General features: G+C 40.9%; 1 protein-coding gene and 1 long non-coding RNA gene across 3 annotated transcripts in view; both read left to right on the top strand.

The window, feature by feature from the left end:
• LOC137454550 (uncharacterized) overlaps positions 1-27,605 on the top strand; it is a 259,476-nt gene that overhangs the window by 49,814 nt on the left and 182,057 nt on the right. The gene's annotated exons all lie outside the window — the stretch shown is intronic.
• On the top strand, positions 75-9,478 carry DNAJB9 (DnaJ heat shock protein family (Hsp40) member B9). Of its 2 annotated transcripts, none has more exons than XM_068170024.1 (3): positions 75-166; positions 3,783-4,010; positions 5,794-9,478. In XM_068170024.1, exons 2-3 carry the CDS (start codon positions 3,794-3,796, stop codon positions 6,222-6,224), a joined length of 648 nt encoding a protein of 215 aa, XP_068026125.1. In that variant the 5' UTR covers positions 75-166; positions 3,783-3,793; the 3' UTR covers positions 6,225-9,478. The 2 variants fall into 2 exon arrangements, with proteins under 2 accessions (XP_068026125.1, XP_068026117.1); XM_068170016.1 differs by having other exon boundaries at positions 87-182.

Genomic DNA, 27,605 nt, shown 5'->3' with positions numbered 1-27,605 from the left:
GCCGCCCGCGTGCCATGCATCACGTGGGGCTGAGCGGCCAATGTCGCAGCGCTTCGTGTAGGAATCGCTGTCGGGGCGTGGGGGAAAGTCTGCGCGAGCGCTGACGAGGGTTGGGCGGGAGTGGAGCGCGGGTCGCTGTGGGGCAGCGGCCGCTGTGCTGGCGGCGGTGAGTCGGGGCTGAGGTAAGGGAACGGCGGGGAATGGGCCAGCCTGCCACGGGGAGAGGAGACTGGACCGCTCTGGAAGGGCTTGGGGAAGGCAGAGGGGTGCTGAGGTCGCTGGAGGGAAGGCGGACGCGGAGGGGTTGGTGTAATTAGAAGAAGCTGGGGCAGCTGAAGGAGGGAGACTGAGGATGGTGTGGGAAAGGAGAGTACTAGGACTCGCTTTCGTGTATGTATTTGCACTTTAGGCCCCTTGGGTCTCTTATTTCTTGCTAGGCCCACCTACTGTGGTCTTTCCCAAGCCTGGCCGATTTGGAGGTAGGACAGCGTCGCTTAATGAATGTCGCTGGTATAATCTGCTGAAGTCTGGCTCGGTTTCACATTGTGATACGGCTCTAGAGAGGTTTATTAGGGGTCTGGGGAGGGAGAGAGAGACTCTGGGTCGTTTCCCTCTTCTCCAGAGCAGATTTGCATTCCAGTCAATATAGGAGAAGCCATGAAAAGTAGAAGCCTCGTAGTTTGACAGACTTTCCCGTAGCGGGCAGTGGACTGGGGTACTTGCTTACTCATCGGTATAGTCGAGGAGCCGCGGACAACTTTGATAACTTGCATGCTACCAATAGATAGTTTGCAGAAATAATTATATGACAGAATTCATGTAACCGGAACAGTAGTCTTGCTGTGGATTTTCTGAGTATGTGAAGCGTTTACCAAAGCTGTGTGCTAATTACTTCTAAAGAGGGATGGAATAGGAGGTTTGCATTGCAGGATGGAAGTAGCTCCACGTTTTCTGTATGTGACACATTTTATTCCGGGTGCACCGTTCTTAAACATCACTTCATCATGCAGCTATTGATAAATGTCAACAAACCGATCACCCCTGTGATACTGTGATAAATGTTAGACCGTGTACTTGTTATACCGAGTTTAACAGTAGTGGGCATTTGTAACTGTTTCTCTGTTTCTGCGTTAGAAAAATACCTAATTCTCTTAGTAAATGTACCCAAAAGAAATGTAGTTCTTCGAAGGTGTTAGAAGGGACGGATTTGTGGCATAACCTTAATGTGCAGGAGTATACAGAACTGAATGAATTCAGGAATGTGTTTTCAGTAACTACTGTGCATAGCCTGGAAAGTGGAACTTAACCTGCACTTTTTCGACAGGGAAACAGAGATGAGACCCAAGCAAGAGTGTTTTAAAGAGGCTATTCTGAAAGTGATAGTAAGAATAGTTTGAGATGGTAGGGCTAAGGTCAGACATTTAATGTCTTAGTTAACGGTAGCCACAGTCAGATGCTGTCAGTGTTTAAAACAGGTATTTTCTAAAAGGCAAATTCAATGGCTGATGATAGTGTCTAAATGTAAGATGACTTATGTCTTTGTGGTAAGTTTAAAATGTTGCTTATGAGTTTGTATTGTATTTGATTTTAATTTATGTTTAATTCTTGAGTTATGTGGAATCGTGCAAGGGCAGCCTTAAATCTGTTGAGTAAAAGAGTACTGGAGCTTCAGTATTGATTTTCTTTTTAATTTATTTTTTCTTTTGGTATACTTTAGAAATTCAGGTAAAAGTAGGGACAATATAGCATAGACCTGCATTAGAGAAGTCCTAAATGTAGAAAAAGGAAAAGTTTGGTGTAACTCATTATCAAGAACAATAGGAGTTGAGAAGGTTAGGCAGGGCAGAAAACTTCAAAGGAATGACTTGATTTTCCTCAGGCTCTGATGAGCTTGGGAGTTATAAAACAGGGTTTGGCTCTTAATGAAGACATAAAGTGCTCTCTTCAGTGTAATAGTAGAAATAGAAATGTTAGCCTTAAGAGAATACACTAGGTGATTATGTAAGCAAAATTCAGGTGTATGGAAATGAAGTGAAATAAAAACAATCTCACATGTGAGATGAAGATTTAAATCTGCATCTGTAAAGCACAAATGAAGAAAGCCCCCGATGTGTGGAAGTATTGTACAAGTGTGTGGCTCTCAGTGCCCAAGAGTCAAAGTTTCAGATTAGTGAACTGGTGAGAGAAAGTATGTAGAAAAGCATTGGAAGGGCTCATAAAAAGGTCTAGTATCATGCGTGAAAAATACTGACGTGTCCATTTGGTATATAAGGGCACTGATCAAAATACAAATTGTTTCAACTGCTGCTCTTTAACACTTGATATCATGCAGGCTGCTAGCCAAATAAATTCTTAAGAGGGCATGAGTACATTAATCTTATGAGCTTTTTGCTCTTGCCTCACAACATTTATTTTAGCCACTGACATACCTATTAGAAATTAGAATTAGAAATTTACATTGTGGGGATTTGAGTGTTAATTTCTTTGGGCTTGCTATTAAACACTTTATTGTTTTATGTACCTGATAATCAAAGGTTTTGAACTCTATAAGTGTTGGGGCCATGTTACTGTCCAAGAATATTTTGACTTTAATGGTACTTAGATTTATTCAACGTTTGGGAAAGTAATGCCATTCATCTCTTTGAAGTTGTACTTAGAGTACATTCAAATCAGTGTAATCTGGTGAAGGGAACATGTTTCTCTGGCATGATTCAAGGCCTTGTCATATATTCTGCTAGTTAGGTGACAGCCAGTATTCTGTCTTGGAACATTCATGTTTATGTACACTGTTTTAAACATACTATGCCCAACCCTTGGAAAATCGTTTGATCTCCTCTTCTGGTAAGAAGAGTTCATTCTGTCCTTGATAAAAATCATGAAAGATCGTGTGACTATGTGGATATGATTTTTCTTACGAGTTGTTTATGTTTATGCCACAGCTTTTCCCATGAGTTCTAGCAGTTTGTTGACAAATACATTGCTGAAAAGAATAGCTGCAACTTCTATTTATTGTTGAACCTGCTTGTCTTGTATCAAAGACTTATTTTCTGAGTTCAGTTTGAACATAGAGTTTCATATGTAAAACTTTATATGACATTTATCAGATAAAATCTTTGCTATCAATTATATGGTAGGTGTTTTTATTTAGAGTACAATGTAATACAAAGGTAAGCTAAGCTTAGCCCTCTGTAAAGAAACATGTGCCCTACTTGACTAAACTCTTGTTTTACTCTATTCTGTTCTCCTTAGGTCAGTTAAATGATCTGAAGCTGAGCGTGAGCGTCTAACAGTCTTGTTACGTGTTGCAGTTGATCTCTAGGGCAGTTGTGTTTTCAGGCTCTTACTGTTTTAAGTACTGTATGGGTTTTTGTAACCTGCACTTAACTTAGAGCTGTTTTCCTTATGGTCCTGTAACTTGAGAATTAGTTACTTAGTTCAGGTATGCCAGCATGACGTGTTTATGATACAGTGAAATGGGTATTACGGCAGCCCTTTTGGATAATGTACAGTTAAGAATAGGTGTGAATCAAAGATGAATACTGAAGCGTGCTTCTGCTGCACATTTTGCATCAATGTGCAGTATTTTCATTTTACATATTTTGTGGTTATGAAACAAGGAGAATGAAATTTGACATGTTTGAAACAATATGCTTTCTTGTCTGTCACTGAATAACTCCCAAAACATACAGGTGGTCTTCTTCCAGCTTGTAGTTGTACCTTTAAGTTTTATTGTGGAACCTGAAATAACTTGCTCTTCAAATATATTTTGTTTTTCTTTCTAGGGGCCAGAGAAATGGCAACGACACAATCTGTCTTCACATTTGCTCTCTGCATTTTAATGATAACTGAATTAATATTGGCTACGGAGAGCTATTATGATATCTTAGGAGTTCCAAAAAATGCATCTGACCGCCAGATCAAGAAGGCATTTCACAAGCTGGCTATGAAATACCACCCAGACAAAAATAAGAGTCCTGGTGCAGAAGCAAAATTTAGAGAAATTGCAGAAGGTAATATGTGCTGACCTTAGTCTTAATACTTTGATATGTGGCATGTGCCTGTGAGCTAGTGTGGTAAGCTGTGTACTGTTTTTACTGAATAGAGGGTAAAAAATTTTGGTGGTGTGTTTTTTTTTTTTCCTTCTTAATTCTACTTCTGAAGTGTCCAATGCCCAATATCAGTATCTGAATTGTCCCTGTGTCCTTGCACATAGACAGGCCTTCTACATAGTTAATGCATTCCTTCTTAATTAGGCTTTTTGGCCTATACCTCTTGTTGCAAAAATTACTTGGCAGTAGGACAGCTTCAGCATGAGGAGGTTAATTCTTATCTTTTGATCTGTCTTGTAAGATACATCTCAGGATTGCTAGGGTTTCAGGGGGACCTAACAGCAACTTTTCTAATAAAGATGGGAAGACTATTAAAAAAGAAACCCAAAACACCTAAAGTCCAAAAACCCCAAGTCCCAATCAAACTGGGGGGAAAAAAAAAACCCAAACCAAAACACAGTGAAATGCTTCAGTGGTTCATGATGGGAACACATGATAAAAAAAGGTGCAAGAGGTTTAGAGTGGTTTATAAGGAAAAAAATTTTCACCTGAGAACGAGCTAGTGTTGGAGCAGGTGGTTTAGAGAGGTTGTGAAGTCTCCAACCTTGGAGATTTTCAGGGATGAGTGGATAAATCCCTGAGTTACAGGTTGATCTCATAACTGACCCTATTTTGAGCAGGAGGCTACAATAGAGACCTTCTGAAGTCACTTCCAGTGTGAATTACCCTGTAATCCTAAGAATATGCTTCATAAGTGTTTTGTGATTAAAATATAGTGGTGGAAGTAAACAATCAAGAAGAGAAAAAGGCTTGCTGAAATGTAAGGCGCTCCCACTTATGTTCTCATTAGACTCTGTTATGACATCTGTCTGTTGATGTAGCTAAGAAGAGATTTCTGTGTTTTGCTGCTTTGCCTGCAAAAAAAATTCCTTTGAAAGATTGTCATTAATGTAGTGAGAGGGAAGGACAGTCTTGTTAGATACTTAGTCAGTTGTTAAACCCATGGCAGGAGGAACTAGGAACTCTTAACACAAACTTAAGTATATAGAATAGTTGCAAGCCTTTGACAGACAAGGGAAGTCCTTTAAACACTTGATGTTATCAGAATGGGAATATTACCTCTCAGAGTTTCTGCTTTGGAACATGAGTAGCTGTAGTGGATCAAAGAGTGGGTGGAAACCTAATTCCATTTCAGGTATATCTGATCACAAAATCTAATTCTATTGTTGAATTTTTGAAAAATTGGAAATTTGAACAAAAGGGAAATAAATTTCCTTTATCTCCTTGATGCTTTTCTCTTTGCTTAGTTGTAACTGCAGTGACTTGCTGGCAAGTAGTTTTGCAGACATGGCAGTTTCTGTGATAGGAATGTGTCAGGCAGTTCATTTTGCTAGGCATTTGCTGGCCTTCAGTCTTTCTGATCACCACGTGTCCTTGCTATTTTCTTTCCAATATAAACACTAAAACTGGTTTGTGTGAATTGAAAATGTTGAGTATATAATCTGTTCTCATATTGTAAATGAAGGACAATGTATTTTTGAACTGCTGATTTTTGGATTGGAGAACGTTAAAACATGTTGAGCTTAAATGGGATTGCGTGTCAAATGAAAGTCTTGCTTGAAGTTTATCCTGCTGAGGGAGTGGGAAAAAGCTGTGCTTTGTATTTGTCTATGACTTAATTTTTTAGTTTCTTTTAATGGGAATGTAAATAAACTTTTATTTATTCTTTTTTAAATGGAAACAGCGTATGAAACATTATCAGATGAGAATAAACGAAGAGAATACGATCAGTTTGGCCGTCATGGAGGACAAGAAACTAATGGAAGCCCATTCCATCAGTCATTTAATTTCAACTTTGATGATCTGTTCAAAGACTTTGATCTCTTTAGTCAAAAGTCCCGATCCAAAAAGCACTTTGAAAATCACTTCCGAAGCCACCGGGAAGCTCACAGTCGGCAGAGACGTTCTTTCCAGGAGTTCTCCTTTGGGGGTGGACTGTTTGACGATGTCTTTGAAAATATGGAAAAAATGTTTTCTTTTAGTGACTTTGAAAACGCACACCGGCATGCGGTGCGAACTGATACCCGCTTTCACGGATCCAGCAAGCACTGTAGGACTGTCACTCAGAGACGAGGAAACATGGTGACCACCTATACAGACTGTTCTGGACAATAGTGTTTCTTTTCATCTCTTTTCTTCTTTCAACACCTTCATAATCTCTCTTGGTTTTGTGCTAACATGGAAAAACATTCTTTGAACTGTTTGTTCTAAAAAACACTTAACTGCTTTCAAGAAACTCTAGATGAAACTAATTTTCAGCATAGAAATAATACACGTTTGGAAAGTGGACGTCTCGGTAGGAACTTACAGTGGGAGAGAAATAATTTCATGTGACAGAAGAAATTGTATGTAGTTCAGTTTAGGAAACACTTCCCATAAATTTGAACTTCAACACAAGATACATAATTTAAATCTCAGAAATGTGATGTACTTTTTTTTCACGTGTGCCAATTCAGGACTGTTTGAGTTACTGGTGCATGGATTGCAGCAGAGGAGATACTCTAATTTTGAAGTGCTGCTTTTTTTTTTATTATGTCTTTCCAAGTTTTAACTAGCAGTTTTTACCTGATGTGGACTTAACTGTGCAAACTAGGTAATTTACACAAAATAGCAGTAGAAATGGGTCTTTGTTACTCTTTCCAGCATTGCAAACGTATCAATAATAAAACACTTTTTAAAGCTGGAAAACCACAAGAGGGGGTATGTTAAGATTGTAGTTCACCTAGGAGAGTGATGTAGGAGTTAATTTTATTTCCAAATAGCCTTTCATTGGCCTGAAAATATCTTAGGAGTTGAGTAACCCTTGACTTATCGAAGGGGTAGTCATGTATGTTAAGTTTGTGTGCACGCAGACATTTTCTTCCAAAAATACCTTTTTTTTTCAAAGCTTGGAGGAGCACTCTGAAAACAGTCTTATTTGAAGCTTACTAGTGTTACCACGTGTGCAATGTACTTCCTCTCGCTCTCTTTATTGAACTTAAATACTTCTCTGTGCTCTCATAAACTAACATAAGCTTGCCTACAGATTCCTAGGGTTTCTGGAATGGTCTAAGTAAGAACTAGATTGTATTTGATAGATTGATTATTTGTCAGCAGGAATTTTTCAGTATTGTGATTTGAAAGGTAAATTCTTAGCATAAACACAGGGGGAAGAAAAAGGAGACAATTACAGTTGTTGTGTTCATCTGGTGACTTGTGGTGTTTGAATCTGCTAATAAGGACAGTCAAAATTTCATGATGGAAATCCATACCCAGTCTAAACTATTGGGAAAAAAAATAAACTAGCAACAACCACCCAAACAGAAAATACCAAAAAAACTCCACAGAACAACTTCACACTCCCCAACAAACCCCTCAGCTGTTCTAACTGATGTAAATCTGGGTTTTGTGTATTAAATTGGTTCCTCTTAAAAATATTACTGTCACCTACATACTGCTGTCCCATCAGAGCAGTTGGATAAGAATTTACCTTTCAGATTGACTGCATGAGCAAAATGAGCATTTTAAACAACTGTGTTCTAAATAGACTTTGGTGTCTTAAAAATCTTTATCAAAAGAAATGTAACCCTTTGCTTCTCAGATGGATATTGAAAGCTGCCTGTTTGCTAAGTAACCTTCCCTTTGAGGGGTATGTATTATTGCTCCAGTTTTCATTCACTAAATACTTGGAATGGATTGTTGCATTGTATTAAGTGCTTTTCCTTTTCCACGTTCTTCTTTATTTATTAATAGACTAATACCTCATATATGGTCTTTATAAAAAGCCAGTAATTTGTGCAACATTATTGGAATGTGCAATATTCTTACAGTAGGAAAAGTGCTGGAGTATGTTTGTTATTTCCACCTTTTTTCTGTGTAAGTAGAGATTTTTAGTTTCTTTGTATAGTTAATATATGATTCAACCAAAAGTTGTAATTCATGTAGATTTCTGCTTTGTTTAATATTGTCCAGCAGTCCTGTGCATGAAGCAAGTCATCTGCCTGATTCTTATGTGGGCATCCAAGTGAACAAATTAACTTAAAGGTCTGAATTACTTTCACAATTACAATGTTAGAGTCTTGTGGTGGTGTGTTTTGTTTTGTTTGTTTTTAGAGGGTGTTTCTGTATGCATTTGAGGAGGTTTATTCGCACTGAAAAGACTTTGGAAAGATGTGGCCTCTAGTATAGACGTAAGAGTATTAGTGAATGTTGCTCAGGGGTGATGACTGTGGGAACTTTGAGGTGGGAAGCAGCTCTAGAAGCAGGATGAAAAGATGAAATATTAATGCTTTTCTTGGTCTAGTGAATATTTTCTTTAAAAATATAAGGTAGGAACAGGAGAATAAGCAGTTCTCAAGTATGGAAAAAGGAGTACTTAAAATTCCTACTAGAACCAAGCCACTTTTCCCAAGGTAATTTCTTCAGTTAAGAATTTGGGTCCATTCCCTAATCCTGAATTAGAAGACCGAAAGCTAAAATGAGCGTTGTAAGTTGTAGGAAACAGCCACCTCCAAAATTTAAGTCTGTTTTAAGTGACTGTGTGAGTTTGCTGTCTTGTGCGTTAAGCTTTTAACTGAAAATCAAGGGTCCTTGGCTGCTTCGAGGTTAGTGTTCAAACCTTACTAGTACAAAGTGAACTTGTTGTCCTGAACACTTTAAAGTCGAAGTATGAAGCTGATAAAATGATAGGGCTGCTAGTTTTGTAGCTGATACTACCATAAGAGGACTTCTGACTAGTCTATTTTTATCTTCTTGCAAATAAAACAGCCAACTAATACTTCCTGTTATTCCTATGGCTTCTCCAAGTGACCTTTTTGCTTGATTTGGGTGTTGATGCAAAAGAGAGCTTGTCACTAGTATTGCAGACTGTGGCTATCCATATGGCTTTCTATGATGAGTAGTGTACTTTGAATAGACTTCAGCTGAAGAAGTTCTGTTAGGTTTTCCTTAGCCAGCATTCTGCAGTTCCATGGCTATCAGAACACAAGCTTGCAAAACATGTTGTGCTTCTGACTTCAGAGCTCTTGCGCATTCTTTTCCTATTTATAGTGTTTGCTTCATGGCAGGCTCTCCAGTGGAAGTCCTGATATAACCTCATGACATCCCTGACTTCAGGAGTTTAAGTGCCATCATTGATCTCCATATCTTGTGAAAAGACCCATGAAAACCTGGGTATTTTTTTGTTGTGAGAGGGTGAAAAATGCAGTTCTTCATTTATGAAAGACACTTACGCATATGTAACTCCAAATGGTTGAGTTTCTACAACTCCCCAAAACATGTTTGGCTGTGGGTTTTTTTTTTTTCCATTATACTTTTGAAACAGTATCTAGTGGAGATGAAAGTACTGTAAACTTAAGTAGGGTGCCATTACATTAAACCTATGAACACTGTTTGTGTGTGGTGTTGCTTTTTCTTCCCCCACTTCCCTTCCCCCAGGATGTTGACGGAAGCCAGATTCAAGTGGGTTGCGTAACGCTTGGTTTATGGAGCATTTTGGCTACTACCATTTCCCTGAACGGGATGCTGGGGTTGGCATGGAAAAGGGAGTGGAGCTGAAAGAAACAGGCTTTAATTACTTGGTTTGGTTTTTTGTTCAGAAATGTTTTGTATAGGTTGGAGATAAGGCATTATGCTTGTAAGCCAAGCTGGAAAAAAAGCCTGTTCACAAGGACTTTTCTGAGGGGCAGTGGGCAGAGCTGAAAGCCTCCACCTTGAACTGCTGGCTCTTGGCCTGCTACCTGTGCTCTGGCCACACTGCTGCGGTGCCACGTCTGTGTTGTGTGCATCTAGGCTGGCAAAACCAGACCCCCTTCTGAAGGGCACCCAGGAGCAGAAAGAGGATGAGGAAAGTGCTTCCATTTTTGAGCTGTAGGCAGCTAGGAAGTGGTGGTAGTGTCTGGCCACTGGGTGCAGACCTGACCTCAGACCTGTCTATTCCAGTGGAGATGCATGAGGTGTTCCCATTGTATGGGCCTGATGCTCAGACTTTGCAAATACTGTCCCAGACTTTTTTGAGTTGGAGATACAGGTGAGACTAAGATAGGAATATTTAGGGAAATGGATCATCTTCTTGTTTGGGTTTTTTTGTTATTTTATGGGTGTGGGAGTTGTTTGGGGTTTTTGTTTGTATTGTTGTTTGGATTTTTTTATTTTTAATGCAAGTACTTTGAAAGCAAAATAAAAAACAAAAATCAAGAGAGGGAAATGAGCTTAGGAAGTGTGATTTAGATGGGTGTATGATGATGTGGACTGAGAACCAGCTGAAGAAGGGAGCTCAGAGGTTTGTGGTCAGTGCGCAGTCTAGCTGGAGGCCTGTAGTCAGTTGTGTTCCACAGGGGTCAGTACTAGGTCCAGCCTTGTTCAACATACTCATCAGTGACCTGGATGAAGGGGCAGAGTGCACCTTCAGCAAGTTTGCTGATAATAGAAAACTAGGAGTGGCTGATAACTCTGCAAGGCTGTCCTGCCATTCAGTGAGACCTAGACAGGCTGGAGAGGATCATAATAAAGTGCAACATAGGCAAGTGCAGACTCCTGCACGTGGGGAAAAACAGCTCTGTGCACCAGCACAGGTAAGGGTTTGGCCTGCTGGAAAGTACCTCTGTGGAGAAGGACCTGTGAGTCCTGAATGATACAAAGTTAACCATGAGGGAACAGTATTTTAGGGTAAATTAAGAAGAGGGTTGCAAGTAGGTAGAGGAGGATATCCTCCCCCTCTGCTATAGTGAGGCCACATCTGAAGTATTGTGTCCAGTTCTGGGGTCCCCAGGTCAAGGGAGACAAATAACTGCTGGAGAGAGCCCAATGGAGGGCTACAAATATAATGAGGAGAATGGAGCATCTCTCTTAGTTCCAGGTCTCCCAGCCTTTCATAATGTTTAGCCTGAAGTAAAGACTGAGAGGGGATCTTATCAATGCTTATAAATATTTAAAGCTTGAGTGTTAAGAGGATGGGCCAGGTTACTGGCCCACCTGGTCACATGGCACCTTCACTGGTGATTACTGACAGGACAAGGGGCAACAGGCACAAACTGGAACCATTCATTGAAAGACCAGGAGTTGTGAAAACTCTAGGTGACAAAACTCTTAGTACTGTAGCTTGTCCTGGAGGGTAGGACATTGGTTTAGTGTCCAGAACGTCTGCTGTTCATGGTAGATGAGGTCAGCCTGCTCTGAAGTGCAGAATATTGAGTAGCACACATCAGCTGACCCTGAGGCTATACATGTGTTGCTGTCTTCTGAAACGGCAGTTTCCATTGAACCCTCCTGTTAGGCACCACTTGTCCCTAGAACTTTATCTGGATGTGAGAAAGAGGGAGGATACATGTTAGGTGGTTACTTGATATTGCCATCATCTGTACTTCATCTCGCACTGTCGTGGAAGTGATTATGCTAAATGGGAAACAGGAAAGATGAACTGAACCTTCTCTGTGGTGTCCCACTTGACTTTATTCCATTTCAGTTTAGCACCTGGCACTTGCAAGATTTTTAGCCTTGAATATGCAGGGATTTGGGTCGTGATCTAATGAAAAAAATGTGTTTTATGCCCACAGGGCAGGAGTAACATACGTTTCTCTTCTGCTGTGCAACAATAGGCACTTTAGAGAACACCATTAAATTATAAAGTGAAGCTGAAATGCTTGTCCTGGGGCTGAGGTAGGGGAACCCATTGAAGTGTCATAATTGTAATGCTGAGCATGCAGAGCTCCAGCTGAGTAAAGAAGATACTCCCACCCAAATTCCCTAATGAATCCAAGCAGTTACTGTGATTTGGTCTTCAATATGTCAATATGGTGACCTGAAATTGTTTGAAAATAACATGAGTCTTTGGGTTAGCTGCCCAACGAGCCATGCTTGGATAAGTAGTTCTGCTGGCTCTTGGTAGCTAAAACTCGGAGACAGGTGGGGAGGCAGGGCAGAGGGAGTGCTCAGTGTGTTTCTGGGATCAGTGTACAGATGTTATCACTTGTGTACAAATAAATAATTAGCTGTGCAGATGGAACATACAGCTTCTGCTAGGAGCTGAATATGGAGTTTGTGGCTTGTTGATGGAAGGGTTATTAAAACCAAAAAACCCACATGGTCTCCTCCTCTTCTTACATGCCCCTACCCCCCCTTTATTTTTTTCCCTTCTGGGGCTCTACTCCAGTTCTACATTTCCTGTTTGGCTGTAGTTCTAACATTTCTACTTGCTTTGCAAGTGCTTGTCAATTCATTTACATATCTTGTAAACCAAGGACAATTCTCAACATGGTATAAACCATTTAAGTGCAACCCAGTTTCCTCCTGCTTCTTTCCCTGTATCTTGTTGACTTAACCAAGTACACTGCATGGGGTTTCGCACTGCTTTCATTTTGCCTGTGGGAGGACAAATGATACTCAATCTTGTAGAAAGCAAGACAGGTGCTGACAAATGATATCTTACATAAAATCTGCTGATATAAATTTAACCTACAAATGTTTGTGGGGGGAGAAAAAAATGAAAAAGAAAACTGACCTTGCAGAATGAATTTGCATCTGCTCAGAACTTTGCATGCTAACTTTGAAGTTAAAAGAAATGAATAAAAACAAACAAACAAAAACAACCACCAAACCCCCAAACCAAACTAAGAAATCTTTACCATGGTGGCTGTGTAGACTAACTTGAGTCGGGTAACTGTTGTTTCTTAGAAACCTTTTTCTGTGTTGAAGGAAATAGAACTTCTAACACATGCTAGATAAACAAGAATGTGTAACAGATACTGGAAGGAAGTAGCTGGAGCACTTAGACTTCCATGGGTACCTTCATTCTTGCTTAAAAGCAATGATTAATTCCAATGTATAGGCACCCAACACAAGTAACTTCTGGTACTTCATGAAGTTATCCCCTTGTCATCTGAGCTTTGTTGTTTCTAAGTGCCATCTTAGGTCTGCCCAGATCCAAGAATTTTGGATCAAGTTACATGTCCTTCACTGGCTATGAAAATGTAAATACTTACTGTGAGTTATCACTGCTTAGACCCACAATAACTTGTTAGGTGTTCATAATTCAGTCATGCATTTGAGCTCTGACCTGAGTTACCTGTGGTTACATAAATTATCTGAGAAGAGGAGGCTTGGGGGGAGACCTTCTTGCTGTCTACAACTACCTGAAGGGGGGGTTGTAGCCAGGTGGGGGTTGGTCTCTTCTCCCAGGCAACCAGCACCAGAACGAGAGGACACAGTCTCAAACTGTGCCAGGGGAAGTTTAAGCTGGAGGTGAGTAGAAAGTTCTTTACAGAGAGAGTTGTTAGCCATTGGAATGGGCTGCCCAGGGAGGTGGTGGAGTTACCGTCCCTCGAGGTGTTCAAGAGGGGATTGGATGTGGCCCTTGAAGCCATGGTAGTCATGAGGTGTTGGGTGACAGGTTGGACTTGATGATCTTTGAAATCTTTTCCAACATTATTGATTCTATGATTCTAAAGCCACAGGGAGAGGCCAGGTTTCCTGGCTCCTGATGTTGTACTCTTATGATGAGGTTATTCTGAGTCTACTCAATTGGGTGCTGTCTTCTGATTTAGAGTCAGATTAGCATCCTGTATTAGGTAATGGTTTTGGCTGTGTTGCAAAGCATATCCTGTGTTTGCAGTGCTTCTATTGAAACATATTTCTTCCATTATGATTAAGGTGGATCAGGAATGACCCCTGTTTTACACCGATGGTGACGTATTATACCTATTGTATGATGTATTATATTTCACGCATGGATCATTAATGGAGAAGACAGGGTTGTGGTTTTTTTTTTCCACATCTCTGGATTTATCAGTCAGTCAGTGTATTGAAAAGGATGTGGATGGGAAAAACTGCAAATGCAACAAGTCTACATTAGAAAAACAGCGTAAGCATGGAGAACAGGCAATTTGTCATGGAGCATCTCAGCTGTCCGATCAGGAGTCTTGATGTGCCAAGGAGAGTGCATTTGAAAGAGGTAATATGACTACATTATTGCATGTACATTCTGCAGGAATCATGTGGATGCACATTATTTATGCCTGTATGTTCCATTTCCAGTAGGTGGCTGTCACTTCTCACTGACTGAAGTACTGTAAAATAACAGCTGTCACACCTCATGAGACTCATTCTATTCTAACAATGTCATAAATCTGTTTTCTTGTTGTCCGTGAAGCTTAAGAACCTCAGAAACGCCACACTGCACAGCAATACTCCTCTATGAAATAAACCCAAGCTGTTCTTGAGTGCATTTTTGTAAGCCATTGTCTTGGGTTAACACAGCCTGCTCTCACAAGCTGCCCCCCTCCCCCACATAGATGGGAGGGAAAGGAACACACAAAAAACCTCTGGTTTGAGGTAAAGAGGGTTTAATGAGAAGGCAAGAGGCACGATTGCTTTAGTCTATTTGCAGAAAAGTGCAGCAAAATGGAGGAGCAGCAGCAGAACCCAGCAACCTCCCATCCTCCAATGCCCAATCCACAGCCCACCCAGTGGAAAATCCCACCACCTCAAACCTGGAAACAGCCACTGGAAGAAGAAGACTCTTGTTACGATCTGAACTTTAAGCCCCATGATACTTTGCTCCAGCCATCGCTTTCACTTTGAAGCTGCCATGACAGCAGCATGTTACTGAATATCATCAGCAGATTCAACTATGACAGCGATACAATTCTTTTCAAGACAAGGCAAAAGAAATTCAAATTAAGTTCTGAAAATATATTAGACACCTGACACATTCTAGAAATAGAGAATTGTTTCCTTTGGACATGCTTGAAGGTTTTACTCCATTTCAAAGCTCAAAATTCAGCAAGGGAGATTATTGTGCCTTGGAAAGGCTGCTTTATTTTCCCAGAAACCCATTGATAGCCTGGCCTTTCAGGGTAAAGATTGTTTCTTTTCTAGAACTGCTGGAAGAGGGGAAAAGAAAAACCTCCAAAATTTTGTTGCATTGGTTTTGTGACAGAACAGTTATGAAAGTAATCTCTTTGCAGTAGTTTCTTGTATAAGTAAATTGGCAATATCAGTGAATATTGTAACTTCCCGTGAATACAGCTATGTTCTAGGGAACAAAGCCTGTCATATTTGCTCAGCTGATCTGTAGAGCTTTATGAAGCGAGAGTGGACATAAACCAATATTAAAACCTTGAAAGAAGTAAAGAACAAGACTTTCCATCTGAGGCACATAAAATTGTGGGGCAATTATTTGAGTTAGATATTTTCCCTGTACAGAGCTCTCAAGTGTATCTTCTATAATATACTGAAACTAATAACATCAGTGATTCTGTCAGATTGATCTTGTATCTATTACATGGAAAGTAATTCTGATGCTTCACTTCTTAGGAGTGTTTCTGGGAAATTTTGAGAAGCCAGGATGAAGGAACAATAAAGTGGCAAACAGAAACCAAAGCAGATGAATGTATGGTGATACTCATGGGGTAAAATGCAAGGCAGTGGGCCTAGATTTGACTGTTACCCTTAAGGAGACCTAGCAGTTTGGAACAGATTCAGGAAAATATCAGCTCTGTGTTTAGGAGCAATGAGCAAAGCAAAAGAGATTTTGGGAAGGGTTAGCCAACAAAAAGGACATAGTTTTGCCACAATGTAAATGCATCACAGAATGTAACAGGTTGGAAGGGACCTTGAAATATCACCTAGTTCAAGCCACACCTGCAAGAGCAGGATCACCTAGGGTATGTCACACGGGAATACATCCAGGCAGATTTTGAATGTCTCCAGGGAAAGGAGATTCCACAACCTCTTATTCCACTCTTCTGTCACCCTCAGAGTGAAAATTTGTTTCCTTATGTTCACATGGAAACCTCATATGCTCTAGCTTGCACCTGTTGCCCCTTGTCCTATCATTGGACATCACTGAGAAGAACCTGGTTCTGTCCTCCTGACACTTAGCCTTCACATCTTTGTAAACTTGAATGAGGTCATCCCTCAGTCTCCTCCAAGACAGCTTTCCTCATCAGTGAGTTGTTCCACTCCCTTCAGCATCTACTCTTTCAAGCAGTTCCCTGTTCTTCTTGAACTGAGAGGCCCAGAGCTGGACACAACATTCCAAATGCGGCATCACCAGGGTAGAGGGGAAGGAGAATCACTCTCAGCCTACTAACCACACCCCTTCTAATACACCCCAGGATGCCATTGGCCTTCTTGGCCACAAGGGCATGTTGTTGGCTCATGGTCATCTTTATGTCCACCAGGACTTCCATGTCCCTTTCCCCTATTTTGCTGTCCAACAGATCCATCCCCAACCTATACTGATACATGGGGTTGTTCTTTCCCAGATGCAAGACTCTACACTTGCCCTTGTATTTCTTTACAATTTTTCCGTGCGCAACTCTTCAGACTATCCAGGTCTTGCTGAATTGCAGCAGGGCCTTCATGTGTCATCCACTTCTGTCAGTTTTGTGTCACCAGCAAACTTGCTGACAGTGCCCTCTGACCCTCCAGGTCACTGGTGAATATACTGAATAATACTAGTCCCAGTACCAACCCCTAAGTTATTCCACTAGATACAGGTGGCTCTCTGGAGGATAGGCAGAGGCCTCAGAATGTTCAGTGGTAATGAGGTAGTGGATATGCATTGTCTGTTCACTGTCTTTAGGGCTACAAGGACCAGTCTGTGCCAGGAAAATAACTAAAATAAGCAACTCTTAGTGCAATATATTATAGAGTTGTAGAACTTGCTAAAAATACAGTCCTGACAAGACTATAAGACAGATTCAAGGTGAAACTGGGCAATTTTTGGAAGAGATTTTTGTTGGGGTTTAATAAAGATATAAATCTCTTCAAAACCAACAATTTCCTGAGCTAAAAACATTTGGAGTTGAGTGGAGCAGAAGGGAAAAACACCAAATGTCCTTACCCTGTGCCAGCCTCCCTAGGTGTTCACTTGGTGGAATCATCTGAGACAGACTACTGGACTTGAAGGACCCTCAGGTTGAACTAATGCAGTCATTCTGGTGTTCTAAGTCTCTTAAAGTTGCATATGATATTTAAATATTTTAAATCATGCTGCTGCTTTTCGAGGTCACCTTCTACCTTGTTGGCAGTCTTCTAGCAAGTGTAGTCTTGCAGATGCCTTCCTAATCAGCTTGATGTTCTCTGTGTGTGGGTGTATAGCTGGCCAAAAAGAGATATGGAAAGGTTCAGAGACTTGCAGAAATTTGTTTTGGAAGGTCTTGTGTTTTTGAAGAATTGTACTCTCTGTTTTAAAGAAATCTCTGTGGAATGAAGATTGTTTAATTCTTAGTTTTGTTAGAAAGTAGTGTTTTTCCAGATGGAGGTAGATTTCCTTCTATAAAATTGACCAGCTCTCCTTAGCACTTCAGCAATGAAAGGAGAAATATCCTCCGTACTTCCAGATTTGCACTCTGGCCTAATGAAAGATTAAAACTGTCTTCCAAGCATATTTTTCATACATAACTTCATATGTTCCTGGTAGCTTGCCATTTGAATGAATCAAATTGTTTGCAAAGGCTATAACCTAGGAACTGATCAAATATCATGGAGGTGGACCAAATGCCCCTGAACTCTTGGGCAAGACTAATTAAAAAACTTTCTGGAATCAAGACCTGGCAGCTGCTGGGAATAGCAACTGAGCATTCAGCAGCAAACTTTTCAAATGTCTCAGGTATAGTTTTACTGCCAACTATTTTATCAACTTCAGAGGCTGCCATACCTTCAAAAGATAATTGACCATAGATGGATCTAAAATGCTGAATGGTATCATGGAAGACAATGGTTTTCTTTTCAGGCCCATGCTGCAGCTTGGAGCATACAGTGCACAGGCTTCAGCAGCTCCTCAGAATAGAGACATCCCCAGGCTGAGCTGTGCCAGTGTTGTCTTGAGGCTAGGCCAAGGAGATGGGTTGGAAATGGAGTTGCACTGTTTTTCTGCTTTCTGGAGATTGGCCAGACCTTGGCATACTTGAAAGCAATTAGGGAAAACAGAACCAAACCAAAAGCAGGTCAATGTGACATTGCTGAGAGCCTGGCACTGGCTATTTATTGTCTGAATTAACCTTTCACACCAGTTTTTGATAAAGCTGCTGTTTCCCTATTGAGACAGCATCATTTTTTCTATTCTCTGTGAGGAGAATCTGGGACCAAATGTTTGCTGAGGCCATGCCAGAAACAAAGAAAACAAGAATGTGTTCCTGGGGTGCAAGGTAAGAGTCAAGCTGGGGCATCCTCTGAAAGACTTAAAGCACAAGCTGCTACAGTGAGGAATAAACCTGGCATGCCTTTGGGTACTGATAGCTGACACTGCCTGCATTTTGTTCTTTTCTGTCTGTAGCAGCTAAAATGAACATAACATAAGAGAGGCAATGAAGCAGAAGCTTTACTAATTACTGAGTCTCTGCTGGTGAAGCCGTGTTAGTTCATCTAACCTTGCACTTTCCACAGCGTTCTGCTGCTGCCACTACTGAAAAATGTGAACTGCCAGAAGCACTCTTCTCTCACATTAGCAAAGAGGAGGTTACTGATGTAGCTGTATTAAACTGGAGGAGAAATGGGGGAGAGAGATGGGCGAGACTGCTTTTTTATCTCCAGACACAGTCATATTGGCAGCATAATATCAGCTTTCAAAGTGAATGTTGAAAACTGAAGCGAGTTCAAACACACAGCATTTGCTGTTGACATTTTTATGATACCACTTTCTGTTACAGACGGAATGGACTTTTTTAGGTCTCATCCACGGCCTTTTGACATTGTTGTCCAGTTATTAGCTGTGCAATTTAAAATCAGGACATAATGGAATTCATGTTTTGCAGAAAGCCTGATAAAGCTGAAACTCCAGGAAAGCAGCATTTTTATTGTTTCACCACTGGATGGAGACAGCACTCTAAAACTTCTGAGTAATTACTAATGGGACTGTAATGAAATCCTTTGTGATAAAGAGATTGAATATATTAGTAGATGCTGCAGCAACAAGAGTGGAACACCAGCTAGATTTATAGCAGAAAATGTATTGAAGTAAAATCCTTTAGATTTGTGCTTGACCTATTTTTATGGTGAGAAAAGAAGAGATTTAGTTAAAAAATATGAATTCCACTTCTCTCAGTGTATGCACAAAGCTGCAATGACATAGACCAGCAAGAAACAAAGGAAGATAAAATGAAGCTTTTTAGGATCCTCTTTATAGTGTCCCAGGCCACAGTATATTTTTCCTGACAGTAGGGTCCTTTGGCTGTGTGGGTCTGGCCTTGAGGGCTTTATACTGCTTGTAGCTGATGAGGTCGTGCCAGCAGTGTTTGCAATAAATGTCTTGTTTGCAGTGCAGATGCTTCCCTTGCTCAAGGACACTGGTGAAGAAGTCACTGGGTGGGAAGCAGGAGCAGAAGTAATTTCCACCAACCTGCAGATTGGTAGGATGATCTTCAGAGATCACTGCAGTTTCAGGGGCAAGAGTATGAAGGAGGGACAGCCTGCTGTATCAGCGTTCATTTTTGTCCTCACATATTTTAAGACATTCTCTTTCTTCTCTCTTTGCACGTGTGTGCATCCATGAGAGATAGGGAAGGAGGAAAGCTACATTGGGTTTAGCCCCATCCCTTGTACTTTCCCTTGAACACTGTACTTCTCTGTTGCCATCAATAGCTTTTGCAATTGTTAAATGACTTAAAGGTTAACTAAATTAATTCAAAAGAAATTATGTTATTGTAAGTTTTGTAGAAATAGGCAACTAGATAGTTTGGAGACTCTTGAATTACCCTGACTGAAGAGAAGGCTGAAGCATGAGCTCATGTATTAGTGAACCCACTGGGTTCTCCCCTGGGAGAAGCTTTAATCAGAATTTGCAATCAACCACAAGATAAAAAAAACATAGGCAACCAGGCTTCATCTGTTCCATAAGCACTAGAACTTTTTTGTTGAAGCAACAAACAGAAAAGTTGACCATCTCTTCTCTGCCTCCAGGTCACTGAGTCTGCATGGAGTTTAAGAGCTGAAAATTGAGGAAAAGAATTTTTATGTATCTGCTTGTCATACTCAGGAGATGCATTTTCAGGCAGTTCTTTATGAATGGAATTGCTCTTTGGAGAAGGGCATGGGGAAGGAAGTTTGAATATAACAGTGTGTGACAGCTGCTGATGCATACCTGTCAGTTTTGTTCTCCAAACACTGTATCTTCTGGATCCATTATATGCTAATTTACATGAAAATGTATTAATTTTCTCTGAAACCGAGGCTTCAAGTGTAATTTCTTTGCCTGCAGCCAAGCCTGATACTGATCTTCAAGACCAGATCCTTAATGGTATTTATGTGTCCTATTCCTGGGTGAAATTATTCTCTCCACGCTCTAGAACCCCCAGGGAGAAATCTGTTTCTGAGATGATAAAGTTGATCATTTTAATAAGGAGAAGGGCACAGACAATGTTTAGGCATGAAAGGGAGCTGACCATCTATCTGCAGGTAGGATTTGTTTGCAGTGACAGATTTTACAAGCGTGTGCCTTGTGCTGTCTTAGAAGCTCTGATAAGGCACATAGAGGACAGGGAGGTTATTTGAGACATCCAGCATAGGTTTACTAAGGGTAAGTCCTGTCTGACAAATCTAGGGCTTTGTAAAATGGAGTCACTATGTCAGTGGACAAGGGAAGGGCAATGGATGTAGTCTGTCTGGACTTGTGGGGTATTCCCCCACAACAACTTTCTCTCTAAGTTGGAAAGATATGGATTTGATGGGTGAACTGTTTGATGGATAAGGAATTGGCTGGATGGTTGCATACACAGGGCAGTGGTTATTGGCTCAATGTCCATATGTATATGGGGAAAAAGTGGTGTCCCTCAGGGGTCAGTGATGTTTAATATCCTCATCAATGATATAGACAGTGGGATCAAGTGCATCCTCAGCAAGTTTGCAGACGGAACCAGCATTCTATCATTCTATCATTCTATTATTCAATTGCTCAGCTATTGGATATGTACCCATCTCATCTATTCATCTGGTGTGCTGTTGTTTGTAGAAAGAGGTAAATATAGGAAGTCTCAAAAACTATCTTTCCATCACTATGTTGTGGGAGCAGAAGGATCCTGCCCACCATAATTTTACTGGCTTTGAGGAAAGCCCTCTTGTAGAAGCTGGTCAGGGAGGGGATATTCTGTTGTATACTGCCAGTTGCTGTGAAATTATGGACTACTGCTTTGGTCAGGGGTAATAGATGTTTAAGAGCAGAAGCCCTCTAGAAAGAAATATGTCAAAAGTCAAACTCTGCTTTAGGTACTTGATATGGGAACGGAACTATTTATTGGATGGAATTATGAAGTGTTCCTTCAATATGAGAAATTGAAGGAGATGCAGTAAAGGAACATGAAGAGTACATGCTTATAGTGGTGATGAGCACAGATGTGCTGTAAATACATTAGAAAAATTATATACAGGACTGGTAGAGATAATACCAAAGCCAGGGCTCTGAGCAGTGCTTAGCCCTTGGTGGTGAGACATGATCAGCAGAAGGCTCTGGAGAGACTTTGTTTCAACATTTCAGTAATGAAAGCGTTCTTATGAGAAAGAAAGGCACAGGCTTTTTAATAAGGCTTGCAACAACAGGTCAAAAGGTAATGGTTTTAAATTAAAAAAGGGCAGATTCAGACTAAATATAAGGAAGAAATCTTTTTCAGACAGGTTGCCCAGAGAGGTAGTCGGTGCCTCATTCCTGGAAACATTCAAGTTCACCTTGGACTGAGCTCTGAGGAACCTGTGGGCTTTTTATTGGTATATATGAGTTGGCCAAACAATTTATCAGAGCCCTCTTCTACTCTGCTCCATGTAACAGCCTGCAGCTCCACAGGTGCCATGTAGGGTGAAATGGAGTGGTCAAACATACATATCATGCTTTGTTGGCTTCCAGATGACTGTGGGACAATATCCTGCATCTCTCTACCATCAAGCTCAAACTGCCACAGGCATGAGCTGAACATTTTCTTATTTCTCTACTCTTGGACATGACAAACATTCACTGTGACAAACAGCTTTGTAAATGGTTAGCCAGAGCCCTATGCAATACTTTGGACTAACTAGTCTAGAGGAGAGCATGTACTTACTTTATATATAGATATTTTTTTTGGCTGATCTATCCTTATGCTGTAACACTGGTACAAGTACAACATAGAGAATTACAAGTTTTCCTCCTCATAAGGAAGATCAGAAGCCTTTACTTTAAAAGACTAACTTGCCATTCACTGCCCTTTCTCCTGATGTAGAAATGCTAGCAAATGCTAAAGGAGAAGGAAGAATTTGTCACTAGCATCATAATTTCCTAACCCATAATTTGGGATTTCAAATTAATCACATCTGGTTCCTTCTCAGCTTCTGCTTCCTCCAGTCTGGCCCAGATCCATTGGTCATGAAAAGCTTCCCAGTCTTACCAAATTACCACTCTGCATGATTAATCACTCAAGCCACAGCCATAAAGATATCTGCCAGATCAATGGCTGTCCCATAACTTCCAAACAGTCTCCACCTGGCTGAAGGCCAGGCTGATTAAGAGGCTTGCTATGTCAAACAGGAAAATCTCTGATTTTAGTGCTGGGGAAAAAAGAAAATAGGGTAAATTTTGACATGAAAACCTAACAATAGGTTTCTTCACAGCCTAAAATGTGTCTGAATACCCCCAAGACTCCAGTTTTACTTCACAAGGGATGAATACACATTTCTGTTTCGGTTTGAATCAGGAGTATGGTTTTGATGCACTTATCAAACTTATCCTTCTGGCTGAATTTTAGAGCCATTCCAAATCTCATATAATAAATTTCAGGTTATCGATGAGACATCATTGTCCCTTCAATTTGACATAGATATGGGAGAGTCTCAAGCTACCAAAGTACTTTTCTTCATGTCATTTTTCCTCTGATTTGAAAGCTTTGTGATAAAATATACTACATGAAAAAGTCCACCTTAAAAAACAGGTGATGTCAACAAATGAACATGTGTATACTCTGATGTATTTATTTATTTATTTATTGTAAGGAAGCAAGTGGGAGTGTTGAAAACATAACCCAGAGTAGCATGTGGGAATCTTTTTTTTTTCACCCTGCGGTGGTCAATTACTTCCCTTAAAAATAAAGGTTTTACAATTATCATAGAGATAAGTCTTGAACTGCACCTAGGGAACAACATATATTAAATGAGCATAAAGATTGTTGTAAAGTGTTTCAGTTTGGCTCACAGCAAATTCTTGTGCATTTTCATGAACATATTACATGATTCAATTTGTTAAATATGCTTCTGCTTATATTTAAAATTAGAATAGAATAGAACAGAACAGAACAGAATTAACCGGGTTGGAAGAGAGCTTTGAGATCGTAGAGTCCAACCGATATATCATCCAACACTATCTAACCAACTAAACCATGGCAACAAGCACCCCATCCAGTCTCTTCCTAAATGCCTCCAGTGATGGTGACTCCACCATCTCCCTGGGCAGCACGTTCCAATGCCCAATCACTCTTTCTGTGAAGAACTTCCTAACATCCAGCCTAAACTTCCCCTGGTGCAGCTTGAGACTATGTCCTCTTGTTCTGGTGCTGGTTGCCTGGGAGAAGAGACCAACCCCCACCTGGCTACAACCTCCCTTCAGGTAGTTGTAGACAGCAATAAAGTCTCCCTTGAGCCTCCTCTTCTCCAGGCTAAGCAACCCCAGTTCCCTCAGGCTCTCCTCATAGGGCTCGTGCTCCAAACCCCTCCCCAGCTTTGTTGCCGTTCTCTGGACACGTTCCAGCAACTCAACATCTTTCCTATACTGAGGGGTTTCCTCTTCAAACTACAAATGTAGGCACGTTGTCTTGGCACATTGTCTTTTTATTTTTGCTAATGCCTTGTTTGCTTGATTTATGTGGTTACATTTCACATGGGAAATGCAAAGAAAACAGAAACCTGATTTTGGGTCCAATGCATGGGAAAAGACCTATCCACAGCGTGGTTGCAAAGCATCTGGCCTTTGCTACTAAGAAATAGTTCTGTTCAGTGAAGCTGAGTGTTTAGTGATGTATGAAGGGAAGAGATGAGATGAGTGGGAGTGCTTAGCACACACACAGAGGTCTGGAACAGGTAGAAGACTGAACATGACCTTGGCTGTGTTAAGAACCCTCTTCGTGTAGGCCTTCAGCTAACAAGAAGTAATTGCACTGCTTGCAGGGTAAATGGCAAAGAGTACTTTGGGATTGTAACAGCTATGGAATGATATTTTCTGGTTAGTGCCACTAAATAACCCAGAGAGATTTGTAGCAGTATTACAGTTCCCCACTGTCACTTAAAATTATGGTGGTATCATTGCAAAAGGGGAATAGTTCCTGCTGTGACTCATATTTCTACTGCAGGAAGAGGAATTACTCCACCAAGCTCACCAGTCATTCTCCTCTGCCCAGTCATGTTGGTATTCAAAGAGTCCCAGGATGATCTTTTCAAAGACAGTGACACCCTCTCCTTTCCTGACAAAGCCCACTCATTTCGAAGCCCACACAGGAATGAGTCATTGGTTAAAGACTACTTTTAAGTAATTCTGAACTGCCAAACACAAAGCACTCCATTTTGCAAATGTTACAATCAGCCAAAGCCAGGTAGATAGTCAGTGGAGAGTACATACAGACAACACAAACACAGGGCAAACTTCCTGATGTGCCATACTGACAACGGAAGTCGAATAACGCTGTAGGGTACGCCTCTTCTTCTCACCTCATTCTGCTCCCTTTTGCTCTCTTTTGCACTCTGTTTTCCATATATTGTATTGCAAAATGAATTCCTAAATACTGACAATAGCACAGCATTTAATCCAGTGACTTTTCTTTACAGAGAAGGAATTAAGATTCCAGACTGTAGGTGTTAGTATCTATTTTGGAAAATGTGAGTACCTCGTTAAGGATTGCAATATAAGTGGTTCCAACATGTTCCCATGGTCTCTCACATTCCAACTGAAAAGGCAATTAAATAAAACTTCTAAAAGACTAGTTTTCCTCTTGACTGTATTGTGCTCACATTGTGTATATATATTATATTATATATTATATGTATATTATATTTTATATATATATACACATATATATTTAGAATAAACTTTATTTAGAATAAACCAAACCAGGTTGGAAGAGACCTTCAAGATCATCGTGTCTAACCCATCAACCAATCCAACCCACCCAAATAGCTAACCCATGGCACCAAGCACCCCATCAAGTCTCCTCCTGAACACCTCCAATGATGGCGACTCCACCACCTCCTTGGGCAGCCCATTCCAATGGGCGATCACTCTCTCTGTATAGAACTTCTTCCTAACATCCAACTTAAACCTCCCCTGGCGCAGCCTGAGACTGTGTCCTCTTGTTCTGGTACTGGGTGCCTGGGAGAAGAGGCCAACATCTGCCTGTCTACAACCTCCCTTCAGGTAGTTGTAGACAGCAATAAGGTCACCCCTGAGTCTCCTCTTCTCCAGGCTAAGCAATCCCAGCTCCCTCAGTCTTTCCTCATAGGGCTTGTGTTCCAAACCCCTCACCAACTTTGTTGCCCTTCTCTGGACACACTCCAGCAAGTCAACCTCCTTCCTAAACTGAAGGTCCAGAACTGGACACAGTACTCGAGGTGTGGCCTAACCAGTGCAGTGTACAGGGGCAGAATGACCTCCCTGCTCCTGCTGGCCACACTGTTCCTGATGCAGGCCAGGATGCCATTGGCCCTCTTGGCTGCCTGAGCACACTGCAGGCTCATGTTCAGCCTACCATTGACCAGCACCCCCAGGTCCCTCTCTGCCTGGCTGCTCTCCAGCCACTCCGACCCCAGCCTGTAGCACTGCATGGGGTTGTTGTGGCCAATGTGCAGAACCCAGCACTTGGATGTGTTCAATCTCATGCCGTTGGATTCTGCCCATCTGTCCAGCCTGTCCAGGTCCCTCTGAAGAGCCTCTCTACCCTCCAGCAGATCAACTCCTGTCCCCAGCTTGGTGTCGTCCGCAAATTTACTGATGATGGACTCAATGCCCTCATCCAGATCATCAATATATAAAATATATAAAATATGCTAAACCAGTATGTCTTTATAAAAGTAAATGTCTGAACTCTTTGCACATATATTTATGTGTATGTGTTTATGTATATACATACTCTGTCATGTATATATGTGGGCTTCCTCTCCAGGGCTCTTATTCTTTAATGGGTCACAGACACACAGAATGTAATAACTAGGCATGGAAAAAACAGAGAGAGTTCACTTCCTTTGCCTCAGGAGGTTATAGTCCTCAGTGGAGAGCATGTGTGCTATTAAGCTGATACTTTAGAACATACCAGAATGGTTTCCTATGTGAAAATGCTGACAGGATTATTTGGTTTTATCATTCTAATAATGAAGGATGGAGGAGCTGTCTGGAAAAGAAGTCACAGATCAGCAGATCCTTCCTTTATGCTAATTGTATTTATTTTAATTTTGCTTTGTCTTCTCTCCTTTCCTCTCTTCCCTTCTTTCTATTACATACTAGGATGTATAGAAGAGTAGAGCAAGATCTCCCTTTTCAAACCTCTGCAGAGGGCCTACCTGCATGGAGCTGACATTAGAGCTTTTGTGTTAAGGTTAACCTGTGTCTTTTCAACAATTTGAGTGCGAAAAGTTGACATGATCAGCAGCAGAGCAGTACTGGCTTTAGAGTAAGCCTGACTGCAGGGGCAGCTGAAATTACTGTTGTGCCCCTTGCCCTAAAAAGGACAAGTAAAAGCTCAAGGGAGTAATTTTCACCCTTACCAGTAAGTCGCAGGAGGAGTTGCCCTCACAACAGTTCTCCAGTGTGTATGATATTTGGCATAGAAAATTTTGGTCTGCCAAAATGTCCTGGTTGTTGTTAAGATGGCTGGGCATGCCTGCTCTCAGATAGAAAATGAAGAGCTACAGTAGGCTGTACTATGAGGTAGAGGCTGTGCCGTGTATCTCCTGGGGAGTGACTTCCCAGGTGCTCAACTCAATGAAAACCTGTGCTAAAAGCACAAGAAAAAGCTGAACTTGTCTGAAGGCCCTCAGCTTGCAGGGACTTGAGAGAAGCTGACAGAAAAGCAAATGGCATCAAGAGGTGAATAAGTGATATTTTGCTCATTATATTGCTAGTGGAACCAAAGCTCACATTTTTCCTCCTGACACTCTGGTATTGCATAGAAATACCAATTTCTACTCCAGCAGTCCAGTGAATTCTTTGCAAAATCAGTCACTTCTAAAGTTGTTTGCATCCATTATTCATGTATGCATAGCAGTTTCCATTAATTTCTTACCCCCCCCAAAGTGTTAAAGAAGCCATATCAGGTATAATATAGGACCAATGTTTTATCTAATTTAGTATTTACATAGAATTAAACAAAACAAAAGTTTGAAGATTTCAATATAAAGGCTGTAGTATAATGTATGTGATAGTGTGCTGTCCCAGTTTTGTCTGGGGTAGAATTGATCTTCTTCCTAAAAAGTTCCACCATGTCATGCTTTGGATTTAGTGTGAGAATAACACAACCACAAGCACTAAGTAGTGCTTATCCTAAGTTAAGCATTTGTTAGTTTCCTATGTTCTTCCAGGAG

The sequence above is a fragment of the Melanerpes formicivorus genome, unplaced genomic scaffold (genome assembly GCF_026170545.1).
Source record: "Melanerpes formicivorus ecotype bairdi unplaced genomic scaffold, bMelFor1.0.p_v2 SCAF_3, whole genome shotgun sequence".
Classification (NCBI taxonomy): Eukaryota; Metazoa; Chordata; class Aves; order Piciformes; family Picidae; genus Melanerpes; species Melanerpes formicivorus.
The sequence above is the reverse complement of the archived record's forward strand: the minus strand, read 5'-3'. Positions and strand labels throughout refer to the sequence as shown.

Bases quoted from the DNA above. Each gene is read 5' to 3' on its own strand.
- DNAJB9 (XM_068170024.1), top strand. From the start codon at position 3,794: ATGGCAACGACACAATCTGTCTTCACATTTGCTCTCTGCATTTTAATG. The intron at 4,011-5,793 runs GTAATATGTGCT...AAATGGAAACAG, and splicing joins ATTTAGAGAAATTGCAGAAG to CGTATGAAACATTATCAGAT.